At 39.9% G+C, this 17,559-nt stretch overlaps 2 protein-coding genes and 1 non-coding gene across 4 annotated transcripts in view; 1 reads left to right on the forward strand and 2 right to left on the reverse strand.

Annotated features, from left to right (window-relative positions):
• Positions 1-13,291, reverse strand: part of LOC138091634 (ankyrin repeat domain-containing protein 26-like) — a 55,885-nt gene extending 42,594 nt beyond the window's left edge. Inside the window, exons 1-4 of the mRNA XM_068987551.1 lie at positions 13,062-13,291; positions 10,402-10,516; positions 10,068-10,241; positions 3,526-3,632 (exon numbers count right to left, since the gene is read on the reverse strand). Coding sequence (XP_068843652.1) covers positions 3,526-3,632; positions 10,068-10,241; positions 10,402-10,516; positions 13,062-13,291 — 626 coding nt within the window. The remainder of the gene's footprint in view (positions 1-3,525; positions 3,633-10,067; positions 10,242-10,401; positions 10,517-13,061) is intronic.
• On the forward strand, positions 6,271-6,377 carry LOC138091951 (U6 spliceosomal RNA). The gene has a single exon (XR_011145976.1). It is a non-coding gene; the product is annotated as a U6 spliceosomal RNA (small nuclear RNA).
• A 2,565-nt stretch (positions 13,292-15,856) lies between the features above and the next one.
• LOC138091446 (ankyrin repeat domain-containing protein 26-like) overlaps positions 15,857-17,559 on the reverse strand; it is a 71,123-nt gene continuing 69,420 nt past the window's right edge. For both annotated transcript variants that reach the window (XM_068987273.1, XM_068987272.1), the window contains exons 33-34: positions 17,127-17,172; positions 15,857-15,993 (exon numbers count right to left, since the gene is read on the reverse strand). In XM_068987273.1, coding sequence (XP_068843374.1) covers positions 15,857-15,993; positions 17,127-17,172 — 183 coding nt within the window. The remainder of the gene's footprint in view (positions 15,994-17,126; positions 17,173-17,559) is intronic.

Genomic DNA, 17,559 nt, shown 5'->3' on the forward strand with positions numbered 1-17,559 from the left:
TGCTTCTCTTCACTTCAAAGTCTTCCTCTATACAACCGGGATCTTACTGCTTTATTTCACAAGGGGATTAAGATTTAATGAGCTAATATGCCCCCCAAATGCTTGGAGAAACAGTCAAAGATTGGAATAATTTGTTCTTGAACTTTATTGCTGGAACTACTTTGGAATTCCAAGTAAAACCCAATGTGTTTTTTTCATACGTTTAACATTCAAGGGTTGCACGAAACTGTTATTAACTCTGGTGATCAGCTATTCTTTGTGGTCTGTAATTTAGGGAATCTCAGCTCTTATATAATGTGTACCTTAATTTATTTATAAAATATGAACTCACTTCATTAGATAATATAATTAGCCCCCATCATTGCAGCTAATCACACCAAGAGCTAATCATAATCCAGACCTGGCCTGGACCACTACCCTTCCTTCTCTACCTACTCAAACTCTGAACCAGCAGATCTTTCTGACAATGATGCTTAATCTCCATGATAGTCTCCAATTCACTTGGAAGATATATTCCTACTCCTACAGTAGATACTGGCAAGTCCTATAGACAGGGCTTACCTCTCTGAATTCAACTATCTTACTTGAGACTTAGGGATTTCTGGTGAATGGGTTCCTTATGAGGCAGACTCTGAAAACATTTAAGGTGGAGGCAGATATAAATCCTTTGGAAGATTTTCATTATTACAGGAAACAGATCCCACGAAGTGCCAACTGTAATTTAGGAATCTCAGGCAAGCCAGCACCCACTACCCTAGGAAGGATGACAGGAAGCCTATGACCTAAGAAAAGGTGCCCCCACAGGACAGAAAGCCACCTTGAGGTTCAGGTCTAGAAGCCAAGGAGAAAAGGAAGTCTGCTCAATCCCTGCAGGAGGATTTGAACCTCTCCAACAGCCTAAAATGGTCCCCCACTGAAATCTGCTAGCAGAAAACATAAATAAGAGCCTCAACCGCACCTCATCGTGAAGATCTAGGCTTACACGTGGGCTCCACATAAGGCTTCTGAGTGTGGGGGGGAAGCTAGGAGGCCCAGCTGCCAGAACTGGGTGCTGGTGCTTTGCAACAGTGACTTGAGCTACAAGCATACACATGAGAACAAAGAAGCTGTGACTCTGAAGTTGATGTGTGCATCACCATGAAGACTGGGGAAGCTGGACCCGCAGGGGCAGCCTGGGAGTAAAGGTCAATTGTAAGCCAACTGAAGGACGAGTTTTTTTTTTTCTTTCAAAATGATTCTATTAAAGGTCTTTATAGAGCCACATCCAGACTCCAGATCCAGCTGCCAAGGAGACCCTGTCAAGACTAGTTGTAGTAGCAGTGCTACAGCAGTAGAATCAATACAAGCAACAGAATGATGAGAATGAATTATTTTTTTCCCTCCAAATGACGTGTGGAAGAGGACCGTTTCGTTGATCTTAGGGAATCCACGGGGTTCTTGGAAAATTCAAGCAGGAGCAGCATATAGAGAGGCAAGTCCTCAAGGGAAAACAGAGGATTTGCTGCTGAACTGAATATTTCAGGACCCAAATAACTAGTTAGAAATATCACAACTGTGACACTATTTGAACCCCATACAGAGAGGTTACACTGGGAATGAAATGGCTAATGTTAGGCTCTCTAAGGATCAAGGTCTACATGTCCTGAGATAAAGAATCCCGAACCCACGGCCATATGTAACTAATCGGCCTTTGCTTGGCTTTCAGCTGATGAGGGGGAACATCTCACCCCCATTCCCAAACTGCCTGCACCAAACTGGAGCTCTCACTGGTCAGGTATTAGTAACAGTTAAAATTATTTTTGGCTGCAGTTTAGTGATAACTGGCGTTTTAATGGGAACACTTACATATTAAAGCCACTAATAATAGCATAGTCTTCTGCACTCCATCCAAAAACATCTTGAGAAAAGATGTCAACACCTTGCTGAAGAAGAAGACCAACTACATTTGCTAATCCATAACTGACAGCAAGCATGAGGGCTGTTCTAAAACAACAGAGAGATGACTTCAGCCTCAGGAAGTTGAGTTTAACTTACTTAAACAACTAATTTCATACACTTTACCAAGTTTACATCTTGCCTTTCCATGGAGAACTGACAATTTACAGGCTCGTGTTCATCTTTGTAAATTACCTCCAAGGTTAAAATGAAGGGATGGAAAAGAGGCCTCCTGTCCCACTGGGATGGCACGCAGCAGCAGTTACTATTTCAAAAGTCCCTGATGGGGACTTCCCTCGTGGGCCAGTGGCTAAGACTCCATGTTCCCAATGCAGGGGGCCCAGGTTCCACCTCTGGTCAGAGAACTTGATCCCACATGCTGCAACTAAGAAGTCCCCAAAATTAGGACCCCCACACAGCCAAATAAATAAATATTTTTTTTTTTTTAAATAATAAAGTCCTTGATGGACAAAAAACAATGTTGAGGTCACTTATCTGAGTCAGGTGACTATTTAAGGGATGAATTCCCCATTTCCTCCTTAGTCTGATATATTAGGCTTCAAAGTCAGCTAGAGGTTGGGTTAAGGAAAGGCTACTTGCAGGATTAAAACAAAAATTTTAACAATAATGGGAATAAAAACAGTTATGGTGGCAGTTAATGATGTTGACAAGCATGTGCTAGGCACTAAATGAAAAAACTATATATAAAATCTTTCTTACACATAGCCAACTTTGAAAGATGCATTACTATTCACTTTTTGTATCAGGAAACTTATTTGCTGATGATAAGTAACGTGCCCAATGATAAGTAATGTTAGGGTCATACCCCTAACAGGCAGGAAAGCTAGGAATTGAACCCAGTCTGAATCTAAAGCCCATCATTTTCATCTGTACCATCTACCTCTGACTTCTCATTGTTAAAGGAACTGTTTATCCAATTAAAGCTGTCTTTCTTCCTTTTAGTTGCATTAAAAATGAAAACATCAAAATGTACTAGAAATGAAAAAGGATAAAAACTGATGAGCCCACAGGATCTGGTGACAGTGATTAATAATGACTTTTTCGTTGCTGTTATTGTTTAGTTGTTAAGTTGTATCTGACTCTTTTACAAACTAATAATATCAGCATTCTTCAAAGAACGTAATTTAATGCAAAGAGTTATCCAAAAGACAAAATCAAGTCCTTTATGTGTGGTATGCATCTTTTAAAAATATATATATATACAAAGTAGAGGTTAAAGAATTATTTAAAAGAATTAAGAAATTCAATACTGTCATAAGGTAAACTAAAAAGCAGAATCAATATTTTATAAAGCTAATAAAACTAATATGAAATCCCTCAGCTACTATAAGATGGACCAAAACACAAAAAAGACAGGTTGCATATGACATTAGTCAATATTATAAAGAATAGGAATCCTGCTATATATTCCTGCTATACACTGTTGTTCATAATTCCCAGTCAGAAAAATTGATTTTCTACCTAAGTGATGATGTGTTGATCACAAACAAATCCTCTTATTCATTTAACCTTGGTATTACCACCCTAGAACAGCACTAAGGTTTTTAAAAAGAAAAAGAACAACTGTACCTTTTCAAGTTACCAACCGTATGTGTATTTGCTCCTTTTTTTACTAAAAACTCCACCATTTGTTCTCTCTTTTCAGTTATAGCAAGTAACAGCGGTGTGAGGTTATCCTGTAAAACAGGGAAAACCATTTCCAATGTACACAGTTAACCTATTTTTAAACTGAAATTAAAATCGTGCAATAGATTCTCTGAACTGAAACATATAACTCAGAAGGTAAATAAAAGGGAGCCCCCTCCTCCTCCCCCTGTCCACCTTCTTTCTCTTTAATACGCTCCTCCTCTGGGCCTTCGCTAGTGGTTCAGCGGCTAAGACTTGAGCTCCCAATGCAGGGGGTCTGGGTTTCATTTAGCTACTAAATCACCTGCATATTTTAGGAACAATGCTGAGGCAGAAATATATATTATCTGTAGCACGCATAGCGGCTTCCCTGGTGGCTCAGAGGTTAAAGCGTCTGCTTCCAATGAGGGAGACCTGGGTTTGATCCCCGGGTTGGGAAGATTCCCTGGAGAAGGAAATGGCAACCCACTCCAGTATTCTTGACTGGACAATCAAATCCCTTATGATTATACAGTGGAGAAATAGAGAAATAGATTTAAGGGCCTAGATCTGATAGATAGAGTGCCTGATGAACTATGGAATGAGGTTCGTCACATTGTACAGCAGACAGGGATCAAGACCATCCCCATGGAAAAGAAATGCAAACAAGCAAAATGGCTGTCTGAGGAGGCCTTACAAATAGCTGTGAAAAGAAGAGAAGCGAAGAGCAAAGGAGAAAAGGAAAGATATAAGCATCTGAATGCAGAGTTCCAGAGAATAGCAAGAAGAGATAAGAAAGCCTTCTTCAGTGATCAATGCAAAGAAATAGAGGAAAAGAACAGAATGGGAAAGACTAGAGATCTCTTGAAGAAAATTAGAGATACCAAGGGAACATTTCATGCAAAGACGGGCTCGATCAAGGACAGAAATGGTCTGGACCTCACAGAAGCAGAAGATATTAAGAAGAGGTGGCAAGAATACACAGAAGAACTGTACAAAAAAGATCTTCACGACCAAGATAATCATGATGATGTGATCACTAATCTAGAGCCAGACATCCTGGAATGTGAAGTCAAGTGGGCCTTAGAAAGCATCACTATGAACAAAGCTAGTGGAGGTGATGGAAGTCCAGTTGAGCTTTTTCAAATCCTGAAAGATGATGCTGTGAAAGTGCTGCACTCAATATGCCAGCAAATTTGGAAAACTCAGCAGTGGCCACAGGACTGGAAAAGGTCAGTTTTCATTCCAATCCCAAAGAAAGGCAATGCCAAAGAATGCTCAAACTACTGCACAATTGCACTCATCTCACATGCTAGTAAAGTAATGCTCAAAATTCTCCAAGCCAGGTTTCAGCAATATGTGAACCGTGAATTTCCTGATGTTCAAGCTGGATTTAGAAAAGGCAGAGGAACCAGAGATCAAATTGCCAACATCCGCTGGATCATGGAAAAAGCAAGAGAGTTCCAGAAAAACATCTATTTCTGCTTTCTTGACTATGCCAAAGCCTTTGACTGCGTGGATCACAATAAACTGTGGAAAATTCTGAAAGAGATGCGAATACCAGATCACTTGACCTGCCTCTTGAGAAACCTATATGCAGGTCAGGAAGCAACAGTTAGAACTGGACATGGAACAACAGACTGGTTCCAAATAGGAAAAGGATTACGTCAAGGCTGTATATTGTCACCCTGCTCATTTAACTTATATGCAGAGTACATCATGAGAAACGCTGGACTGGAAGAAACACAAGCTGGAATCAAGATTGCCGCCAGAAATATCAATAACCTCAGATATGCAGATGACACCACCCTTATGGCAGAAAGTGAAGAGGAACTAAAAAGCCTATTGATGAAAGTCAAAGTGGAGAGTGAAAAAGTTGGCCTAAAGCTCAACATTCAGAAAACGAAGATCATGGAATCCAGTCCCATCGCTTCATGGGAAATAAATGGGGAAACAGTGGAAAGGGTGTCAGACTTTATTTTGGGGGGCTCCAAAATTACTGCAGATGGTGATTGCAGCCATGAAATTAAAAGACGCTTACTCCTTGGAAGAAAAGTTATGACCAACCTAGATAGCATGTTCAAAAGCAGAGACATTACTTTGCCGACTAAGGTCCGTCTAGTCAAGGCTATGGTTTTTCCTGTGGTCATGTATGGATGTGAGAGTTGGACTGTGAAGAAGGCTGAGCGCCAAAGAATTGATGCTTTTGAACTGCGGTGTTGGAGAAGACTCTTGAGAGTCCCTTGAACTGCAAGGAGATCCAACCAGTCCATTCTGAAGGAGATCAGCCCTGGGATTTCTTTGGAAGGAATGATGCTAAAGCTGAAAGTACAGTACTTTGGCCACCTCATCCGAAGAGTTGACTCATTGGAAAAGACTCTGATGTTGGGAGGGATTGGGGGCAGGAGGAGAAGGGGAAGTCAGAGGATGAGATGGCTGGATGGCATCACGGACTCGATGGACGTGAGTCTGAGTGAACTCCGGGAGTTGGTGATGGACAGGGAGGCCTGGCGTGCTGCGATTCATGGGCTTGCAAAGAGGCAGACACGACTGAGCGACTGAAGTGAACTGAACTGTAGCATGCATAACCTATCCAAGAATGACCATGAGTAAACTCATAAGGTTTACAGACAGTCCAGTGGGAATACTATTGTCTATATGAACATGCGGGCAGAAAACTTTTTTTTTTCTTTCAAAAAACCAAATGTGGTGCTCACTTCGGCAGCATATATACTAAAATTGGAACGATACAGAGAAGATTAGCATGGCCCCTGCGCAAAGATGACACGCAAATTCGTGAAGCGTTCCATAAAAAAAAAAAAAAAAAAACCCAAATGTGGGAACCATGTTTTACCTGCTTTCTCAGAAATGTCTCCTGGAATTTAATCTTACTCATTCTCTCCTCCTTGCTTGCTCTTCCCGGACTCACCCCCCCAAGACAGGTCAGCATTAGCCAGATGCTATCTGCATGCAAAATGACCCCACCCCCACCTTATCTTCAAAGACTTTTCTTGATGACTCTCATGTGATTACCTCCAGACCTCCAGGAGGAAGCTTCCAGAATCCCCAAACTCTGGTCTTTGTCTTGCTTTACTGCTCTTAGTTAAAGATTACAAGATAAGTTACCAATAAAAATACGCTCAGCATTTTCTTGGGGAGTTGCTCTTCTGTAAGCTCTCCCTGCTCTCTCTCTCATAATCTTGTGTGTTTCTGAGAATTATTCAGTGCGAAACCACCACAATCAACTTAAAAATTCTAATTCGAAAAATTCAATCCCATTCTTAAGAGATCTTTTCAAAATATGAAATCGATGACTACTTAGATTGTCTTTAAAACCTTGAAATATTTATCAAAATAAACTATAAAACAAAACTTGGAAACTCAAATGCTTATGGAGGAAAAGCTGGTGAACTGAGTAAGTGAAAAAGCCAGGTGAGGCCAGTAAACCCAAGAACACATGCCCCATAATCGAAGGGGTGGCCCTGCACGCTGACCAAAGAGTAGGATGGGCAAGGGGGACCAGATTTGGTTTTTGGAGAAGCCTGAACTGCAGACTTCTGCATGTGTCTCCTAAATTTTAAATGCTGACTCAGTGTGTCAACTAAACAAAACATACCCAAGGGCCACGTCTGGTCTATGGCCCACTTGTGGTTTCACGTTGACTGTTTCCAAACAGGTAGATATAAAGCAAATACTTGTATGTGAAACCTTTCCTTTCTTTAGCATCATATGTTTCACAAAAAACATGGGTCCCAATATGTAATAAATATGGCTATTAAGACTCATAACTCAATTAAAAATAAATTCTTTTAAAAAGGCTCATAACTCACACATCAAGAATGTTTCCACTGCCTGCTGAAACTACAATCTGTCTCCAGAATTCCTCTAGATTGTTAATCAAATGGATAATGAGGTCCTAAGACTGCTCAAACTAAATTATTAAAACAGTTCCCATCTGTACTGTTACTAACTTCATGGATTTTAAAGCTCTCATCTGCTTATGCCAGGGGTCAGCAAATCTAACAGACACACTGCAAGAGTCTGTCCTGCAGATGACACCAAAAAAAGCTCATGAGTTATTATTACCGCAGTCAGGAAAACCCTGTTGCTAACAAACATCCGTTGACCTAATGACCTAGTGATCATAAGAGAAGGTGCAAAATCCTTAAAGGCTCAGACTCTACAGATGAAGTGACTTCGCCATGAGCAAATCTCTAAAGACTTCTGGAGTGCCACTGAATGATTAGTGGTTGGAAGGAAAAGGAGTTATTGTTCAAGCCAATAGATATTTCCAATAATATTTTAACTTCTCAATCACAGGGGCAGAGAAAAAGTCAAGGCTAATATTGTTGGAAAGGAGGGAGCTGATGGAAGTACCTAGCATTTATCAAACTCCAACTCTTTAGAGATTACTCTTCTTTCAGATAGGTGCATTTAGAAATTATACTTATTCACTCCATAGTTTTTCATCAAGGACTGTATCAGAATCTCAAGGAAATAATTCTAAATACACACATCCAAGCCTTCCTTGATCTATTCAGCCAAAATCTTCAGAGAACAGCCTAGGCTTATAAATTTTTTTAAATATGTTTTCCCAAGTGATTGCAGTTCACCAGCACAATCTAGCAAGAATAAGTGCAATAACCACACCAGTCTCATCTCTCTTACCCACAAGGCCAATTCCTTCTATTACTTGAGGATTTGAAAAAAAAGAAAAGTGTAAGAGGTAAGAGTCATCAAAACTGGAAATTCTTTTATTTTCTTCAGTAAACAGGGTTAGAACAGGGACTGGTAAACTCAAAAGGCAACCTGATCTCATTATTTATAGACCCCTTACTTTCCATAAAGACATTCTAGATTGGAGAGCAGACTCTAGACTCTTATCTAAATGGCTGTTTCTGCCAGAATAGGATAAGATGTTAGTTAATTATTTGTTCTTCTCTCTTATTTCCCACTTAATTGCCACCTGTTCACTGCCAGTCTGATTTCCTCAGAGTCTTCCTAAAACTGGTATCTAGGCAAATTTACAATTCACTCACTCTCTTTCTTAAAATAACAGCTATTATCCCTGAAAACTGAAAAGCACCTTACAGAAATATATAAACTGAAGGGAATAAAAAGCAAAAACTAAAACCTCGGGATTCCGTGGTGGTGCAGTGGCTGGGTCTCAGTGCTCCCAGGAATGGGGGCCTGGGTTCAAGCCCTAGTCAGGAAACTAGATCCTGCATGCTGAAACTAAGCCCAGCACAGCCAAATAAATAAATATTAAGATAAATAAATCCTCTTCTTGGTATTTTCCAATTGCCAAAATTCCAACTTCACTTGCATTTTTCACTTGCTTGCTCCTTTTCCTTTCCTTTTACCCTCTTAAGACTTGGGCTAAGAGACAGAAATCATATTTATATAAATCATTTTCCATAAAATGGGAATTTGTTAACAGCAGCAAGATTTCTATTATGTTGTAAAACGCTTTTGTTATGTTTTAATTTTAAGACAAAGTCTACTTCAGAGGGAAATTTTGTTTCACTGTGTTACTTTAGACTAATTAGGGAAAAAAAACCCAACTTGAGTGGGGGAATATATTTGGAAAAAGTTCTGCCTTTAACAAGTGCAGTGTTACCACAAATATCTGCCATAAACACATGAATGAACGCTTTGCTCTCTAATACTTCTTTAGAAATATGTATAAAGTGAAATCTTAGACAATTTGGTTCTTTCAAAATACTTTCACTCAGGGAAGGCTGCAGCTTCCAAACACGGAAAACTGAGCCCACCTGTGAGAGTGGAGGGCGTTCCTGGTGGGGCTGCAGCTGCAGGACGTCACATGTGTCCTGGAGAAAGAACGAGCGGCGGCTTCGCCATCACCTGCTCCACACGCACAGATGCAGCCCCACCAAGCAGCTCCCCGGGGCTGAGCGCGGAAGACCCCGAGGTGTACATCACGAACCAAGCGGTCACCAGCACAAGTGAATGCCCTTGCTGGGAGTCAAACATGACCTGACCCTCTTGGCCGGATCTCAGAACCAGGGTCCTGGAGGGCTCAGGGCTCCAGGCCTGCTGCCTCCCAGGCCCACTTGCACTCACCCTGCTCCCCCTCATGGGCACTGGGTCTCCTTTCTCCTCCCACCCACCCAAAGGGGCACCCACCCACCCAAAGGGGCACCCACCCATTCCCTGAGCCCCTGGAAGCAGCCACTCCTCACGTTGCTTCATTCCCCCCAGGCCTTCATCATTTGTGGGCTCTGAGCCTACCACCCACTCCCGGGCACGTTCTGATGGGAAATCTTCCTTCTGGGGTAGACGGCTGGCTGGGAGACAGAGCTTTGCCCTCTCTGTGGGCTCCAACATTTTCCCCACCCCCTGCAGCAGCTTTGGAGTTGTTTCCATGGTAACAGGGCTTGATGGACACTATTCAGTTTACCTATTTACATAGTTAGAAATAAAACACTTCTAGTTTAAAAAAATGCTTTGCAAATATTTTGTAAATAAAGTTGGTTGAGATATACCTTGTTCCTGGCTTCTATATTGGCGTCACAGGAAAGCAGCTTTGCTGCAAGTGATATATTCTGGCAAAAGACAGCATAGTGAAGAGCGGTGTTCCCACTGACATCCACGACATTTGGGTCGGCACCATGCTCCAGCAGAAGAGTCGCACACTCCTCTTCTTGGCACTCTACTGCCTGTCAGTGTTGTGCCAAGAAACAGAGTGTAAATTCTAGGAATTCAAAGTAAACAGTCCACAAGCTTCACCGGTTTGCTATATCTAAATAGATGAATTCACTTTACTCTCAGTACTTAAATCACATCTACCTCGTGTGGACACGGTTCACTGCCCCATACCTTCATCAGTGCGGTCCTGTTTTCATTGTCACAGAGGTTAAGCAGGCATTTTCTCTCCAGGAGCAGAGTGACCACCGCTGAATGGCCATTGGCACAGGCCAAGTGGAGCGCAGTCCTATGAAAGCAAGAGGAGGTTTCGGGAAACTGTAGTGTTACTGCTTCAAAACAATTGTTCCTGTGATTGAGACATTCAGTAGCATGCTATTCCTATTGCTCTAAAACAAATATTTCGTTTCCTTCTGGAGAAAGAACATTATATATTAGCATTAGCTCTTCTTAACACAGTAATGAAAGAACAATTTACTTGAATTGAATGACCATGACCTTGAGATTCAGCTCAACTTGGGTTTGAATTTGACTTTCACTCTGTCACTTAGCTGTAGCTCAGCCTCTCTGTGCCTCAGTTTCCTCATCAACAAAATGGAGAGAGAGAAGTAGTTCTCTCACAGGACAGCACTGCGATGCTTCAGTGAGATCCGTGCAAAGGGTTTAGAACCGTTCCTGGCACAGGTAACAGCTCAGTAACTGTTAGGTGATATAATCATAATTATTACTATTACTACTATTTTATAAGGACAACATCTCAGTGAAGTCAAAGGATATCACACCTCCTCTGCAGACACATTTTGAGGATTAGAGACAACACTGTACTTCAACGATTCTAATACGTTCATTTTCTGACATTTTAATGTCTCTGACATTGGAATGAAATTTATAATTCACAATGTCTATACAACTATAATTGGTAGCATTTTTGTTTGCACATTTCTCAGTTTTCCTGTTGATCTAATCACCATAAGGTCTTTCTCTCTAACGTTGCTTCTTTTTAATTAAAGTACAGATGATGCATATTACATATTATTATATATTACAGGTACCCAACATAGTGATTCACAATTTTCATAGGTCATACTCCATTTAAAGTTATTATACGATATTTGCTATATTCCCCATGTTGTACAATACATCCCGGTAGCTGGCAGGATTTTAGTTCCCCCACCAGGTATCGAACCCTGGGCCCACAGCAGTGAGTCTTAACCACTGGACGACCAAGGAACTCCCTAGATTCCCTTGACTTCTGAAAAGGCTGAAAGTTGTCAGAAAATATCAATCCTCAAAAAAAATTCTAAAAAAAATTGAAAGTGAGAAACCATTTTTATCTGTGCCACATTCCTATTAGTGCCAAAAAGACAAGCCCTGTCTGCTATCCAACTTGCCTACAGACAGCTTGATCTACAGAGAGTTTTAAATTTTTTGTGTTGTTAAAATGTTAAATCAATATCCAGATTTCTTTTCTTTTTCTTTTTTGTGCCGAAATCCAGGAAACTCCAGAATAATTACTTTTGAAATCATTCTTAGAAAGGTCTTTGGGGTGGGAGGGATGCTCACAAGGAAGGGGATATATGTATACTTACAACTGATTTATGATGTTATACAGCAGGAAACAACACAACAATGTAAAGCAATTATTCTCCAATTAAAAAAATTAAGGTTAAGAAACAGTAGAAATAGAAAAAACAGAAGGTCTCTGTCAGCAGATAAAAAAATGTATAAATAGGAATCTGAGTTTTATTCTGGTACTTTTCTCACTGTGCATGTTTGAAATGTTTGATCCATACTCTATCTGAAACTTTTTGGTGAGATAAAAATTGAGTTACTTTTCTCTTTTACCAGGTTATTTCTCCACCATCTACACACAGTTTATCATTTCTCACAGGAAAGGTCATCATTTTCAAGTTGTAAAGTTTTACATACATTCGGGTGTTTGGGCATTCTGTTCCATTCATTTATCCATCTTTTCAGTTGTTAATAAATGAACACTTTGTGGGCACTTATAGCACATTTTGATATCTAGAAAGGCAAATCTTCCTCTACTATACAAAACTTTTAATTTCACCACAACAATTAAAGGCAGCATATGTAACCCAAAATCTTTAAAACCATGAAATACTGATTTGGTTTAAACATAGAAAGACCATATATCCTAAGAACATGCCTTCCTATTCAAGGACACAGCCAGCTGCCTACTTCAAAGCTGTCTTCTAAGGTCCCTCAGCAAAGAACACATATACCTAAGTGTATGCTGACATAAAATGGATATTGAATTGTATCTGAAGGATTTTTAATCCAGAAGTTGATCTGGCATGGGAATTATTTTGCTCACTATGCAGTTTTCTGTAATATATAACCTTATGGTATAAAAAATGTATACATTCAAAATAAGATATTGACAACATCAGAAATCTGTCCACTGCCATGATCCACAATAGGCGATCCATGAAGAAGTGCTTTCATAAATCACATGAGAAAAAATGTGAGAGCCAGGCGGCTCAGGAGATTTCTTGAAGGCTATATAACTTGAGAGGTTTTACTCATGAGTACATCATGCTAACCCATGCAAATAAAAAGTAGGAGGAAGAAAGGAAAAACAGACGCTATTCATGTTTCATTTCATTTCTGTGATTACCGACATTCAGTTAAATGACTTCAAAACTATCAGGAAAGCTCTATAAGGGGAATTATAAGTGAGTCCAAAACCAGCTAGGGCTTTTTGCCGCCTATAAAGTCTGCAGGGGGCTGGATCCCAGGAAGGTATCCAGGAGCCTTGGAGGGGAAACTCACAGGAGGGGATCTCTGCCAGGCCCTTCCACCCCGCTTACCTGTTCATCTTGTCCCTGTCGTTCAGGCCATTTTTTCCAAACAACAGAACATGCTCCACTTTGGCTACGTTGCCCACAACGGCAGCTTTGTGGATCTTCCTGAGGTCTTTGTCTCGGATGCGGTACCCGGGCTGGAAGTTGATTCCATGACCACCGTCTCTCCCAGGACTGATGGAGGAGCCAAAGGGCGACACACCCTTCTTACTCCCGAAGCCAAAAATCTTCTTCATCACAGAGCCTACGGACTCCAAACACACCTCACCTCTCCCTCGGCTCTTCACAGTCCCCTAAACCCAACACAAGCGCTACAGATAAGTCAGAGTGGTCCCGCCACAACCTCCCAGTTGGGAAGCTCAACGGTTTGGAATCTTTCATCCCAGAATGATCGTTGCTAAGCGACACCTCTAAACACATTGCCCGTGTGCACAGAGGCTTGGCGTGCCAGACTGCCCAGTGCTCATATGCAACATCTATAAGTTCATTTCCTGAAAGAAACAAACAATATCAATAAACCCTTACCTAAACTAAGGAGGAAAGAGAGGAAACTGAAATACAGAAATGAAAGTGACATTATAACTGTGTAACTGTCAAAATAACTATAGTATCCAAAGCAATCTACAGATTCAGTGCAATTTCTATCGAATTACCAATGGCACTTTTCACACAACTAGAACAAAAAATTTTACAGTGTGTATGGAAACAAAAGACCCCAAATAGACAAGGCAATCTTGAGAAAGAAAAGCAAGAGCCGACAGAATCAGGTACCCTGACTGCAGACTACTCTGCAAGCTTCAGTAATCAAAACATAGTACTAGCACAAAAACAGAAATATACTGAATGATCAATGGAACAAGACAGAAAGTCCAGAGAGAAATATACGTACCTGTGGTCAATTAATCTAGGATAAAGGAGGCAAGACTATACAAAGGAGAAAACACAGCCCCTTCAATAAGTGGTGCTGAGAAAACTCAACAGCTACATATATAAGAAGGAAATTAGAACACTCCCTAACATCATACACAAAAATAAACTCAAAATGGACTAAACACCTAAATATAAGACACGTCCTGTAAAACGCAGAGGAGAATATAGGCAGGACACACTCTGACATAACTTACAGCAGGATCTTTTTTCATCCACCTCTTAATGAAAATAAAAACAGAAATAAGCAAATGGGATATAATTAAACGTAAAAGCTTTTGCACAGTGCAGGAAATCGTAAACAAGACAGATGACAACCCACAGAATATTTGCAAATGATGCAATTGACAAGGGATTAATCTCCAACATATTCAAACAGCTCAAAGAGCTCAATATCAGAAAACAAACAACCTGATCAAAACATGAGCATAAGATCGAAATACATATTTCTGTAAGGAACACCTACAGACGACCAAAAAGCACATGAGGGACGCTCAGAAAGGATGTTCCGCATCACTAATTATTATAGAAATGCAGAAATACTATAATAAGGTATCATTTCACACCAATCAGAATAGCCATCATCAAAAAATATACAAACAATAAATGCTGGAGAAAGTGTGGAGAAAAGGGAAACCTTCTACACTGTTTACGGAATGCAACTAGGTACACCCACTGTAGAAAACTCTATAAAGATTTCTTTAAAAACTAAACATAGAGTTGCCATATGATTCAGCAATCTCAGTCTTGGGCATATATCTGGGGAAAACCATAATTCAAAAAGGTACATGCACCCCAGTGTTCGCTGCAGAACTATTTACAGTAGCCAAGACATTGAAGCAACCTAAGTGTCCATCACCAGAAGAATGGATAAAGAAGAGGTGGTACACACACACACACACACACACACACACACACCGAAAACGGAATATTACCCGGCCATAAAAAGAAATAATAATGCCATTTGCAGCAACACAGATGGATCTCGAAATTACAATCCTAAGTGAAGTAACTCAGACAGAGAAAAACAAGTATCACATCACTTACATGTGAGATTTAATAAAAATAAGCTTATTTACACAACAGAAACCAACTCAAAAGATCTCAAAGTCAAATTATGAAAAGGGAAACATGTGGGGAAGGATAAATTAGGAGACTGGGATTAACATATATACACTATTTTCTAGTAGTCATGTATGGATATGAGAGGTGTACAATAAAGAAACTGACTGCCAAAGAATTAATGCTTTTGAACTGTGGTGTTGGGAGTAGACTCTTGAGAGTCCTTGGACTGCAAGGAGATTAAACCAGTCAATCCTAAAGGAAATCAATCCTGAATATTCACTGGAAGGACTGATGTTGAGGCTGAAGCTCCAATACTTCAGCCACTTGATGTGAAGAGCTAACTCATCAGAAAAGACCCTCATGCTGGGAAAGATGGAAGGCAGGAGGAGAAAGGGGACAACAGAGGATGAGAGGGTTGGAGAGCATCACCAACCCAATGGACATGAATTTGAGCTCACCCCACAAGATACTGGAGCACCGAGGAGGCTGGCGGGCTGCAGCCCATTGGTCACAGAGTCAGACACGACTGAGTGACTAACGCTTTCACTTTGAATATGGAAAACTTAACAGTGCTGGTTTTTAAATCACTTAAGTTAGCTGCAGAGAAAATACTTAGTATCAAAAGTACTTAGATACTATTGTTTAAAAGTAGTATTAATACTACTTAAAAGTAGTATTTTTAAAATACCATATAAATTTTCATCATACACAAAAATATTTCCCTTTAATAAAGATTTTCTCATGTTTAACAAGAAACAACTAAAATGTCATGAAAATAGTCCAGAAGGGAAATTTTTACTATTTATCTTTCAGATCATATATTTTTTCTTCAAAATCTGTACATATTCTTGTGATGTTTTCAAAAGCAGGTCCTGAGACAGATTTGATCCATCTGTAGCTCCTAGAGGAGACAATCCATAGGACTCAGATTCAAATTCAGCAGCAGCTGGAAAGAAAAGGGATTACATTTTTTATCTAAAATACTTGAGTTAACTCAGTATTAGTAAAAAAAAAAAACACCAAAAAAACAAAAATCTGAGATATTTCTAAGTGCTCTGAAAAATGAAACTTATCTATAGATGACAGAAAACAAAATACAAGATTACAATTATACAATCAGCCCACGGTCCCACATGTGGCTGAGTATCAGAGCTTCTGGCTTTCTCATTCTTTATTCATTTACTCAATAACTATCTGCTAAGGTGCTGTGACAAACACTGGAATTACAAGATGAAGGTGACCCAGTCACCCTGAGAAATGACAATGCCATGAACTGTCAAAATAGATGAACAGACAACTTCCATATGGAGTCATAAATACTAAGACAGGTATACCAGATGGCACAAGGAGCACTCAGGAGGGATAGCCGGCTTTGTGTCAATCCTGCCAGCTTTTTAGTGGAGGTGCTATGGAAGTAGCCACCTGAAGGACAGGAAAAAGTACAAGAGACAGGGGAGAAGCACGTACAAAGACCAGAGGTGAGGAAACGAATCTGTGGGATCCTACACAGTCTGGCTGGTTAGCTGCACGGCTAAGGGACAGAGTAAGGTGGTAAAGAGATAAGGCCAACTGCTTTGGAAGGACCCAAACTGATGCAGGTGTTTGGAGCTTTTCCTGAGGGCAAGAGATAAACTAGTGACAAAGTCAATCACACAGAAATTATAGTCACCCACCAAGTGACAGCTACACAAACATGACTGCTTGAGTCTGGCTGTTCTAGCCTTAACCACTACCAGACACTTGAGACGTTGATGAACTCCATGCTTTCTTAGAATGGTGTCAGGGTGCAGATGGACAGTTCCACAGCGATGGCAGTAGTAGAGAAAGGATACAGCCAGAAATAAATAGAAATAGATAGACCTTTTGAGATTTTCTTAAACTATGGAACATGATGAATAAATGAAGAATATTTTTCACTATGACTGCTCAAGCTTTCACATTTTTCATTAGCTATGCATAAGAAAAAAACATTTAACATAGCATCTGTTATCCAAACAATGGAAAGAATTGCCATTTATTGTTTACAGTGTATTTCAGAAATCAATGTCTAAATTTAATTCATACATTTTGGCAACATACCTTCTCTTAGTTCTCTAGTTATACTCCTGTCCAACTCCTGCCGCATCTGAAATAAGTCAAATATTATTTATCTTTAAGTTAAGCAAGAGATATTATCATAGGAATGTTATACAGCTGACTAAATGTGACATTTAAATAATACTTTTAGAGACTAGACCTAACTTGAAGATTACTTAAGTAGAAAAATAATCACATAAATACAAGAAAATAAATTCCTACTTATTCTGCTTATAAATAACAGAGAACATATATATGGAATGTTATTTAATCTGATAAAGAGTACAAAAAATATCAGTCTATCGAGTACACATAATTTCAAAGAATTAGAGAATGACCCATGATCCTAGGAATGACCCACAAGATTACCATCTTCTCCCCCTAACAGCTCCTGCCCTAAATACATACTCCTGAGACCTTTATTTTGATTTCTAGG

This window comes from Capricornis sumatraensis, chromosome 15, assembly GCF_032405125.1.
Source record: "Capricornis sumatraensis isolate serow.1 chromosome 15, serow.2, whole genome shotgun sequence".
NCBI classification, from domain to species: domain Eukaryota; kingdom Metazoa; phylum Chordata; class Mammalia; order Artiodactyla; family Bovidae; genus Capricornis; species Capricornis sumatraensis.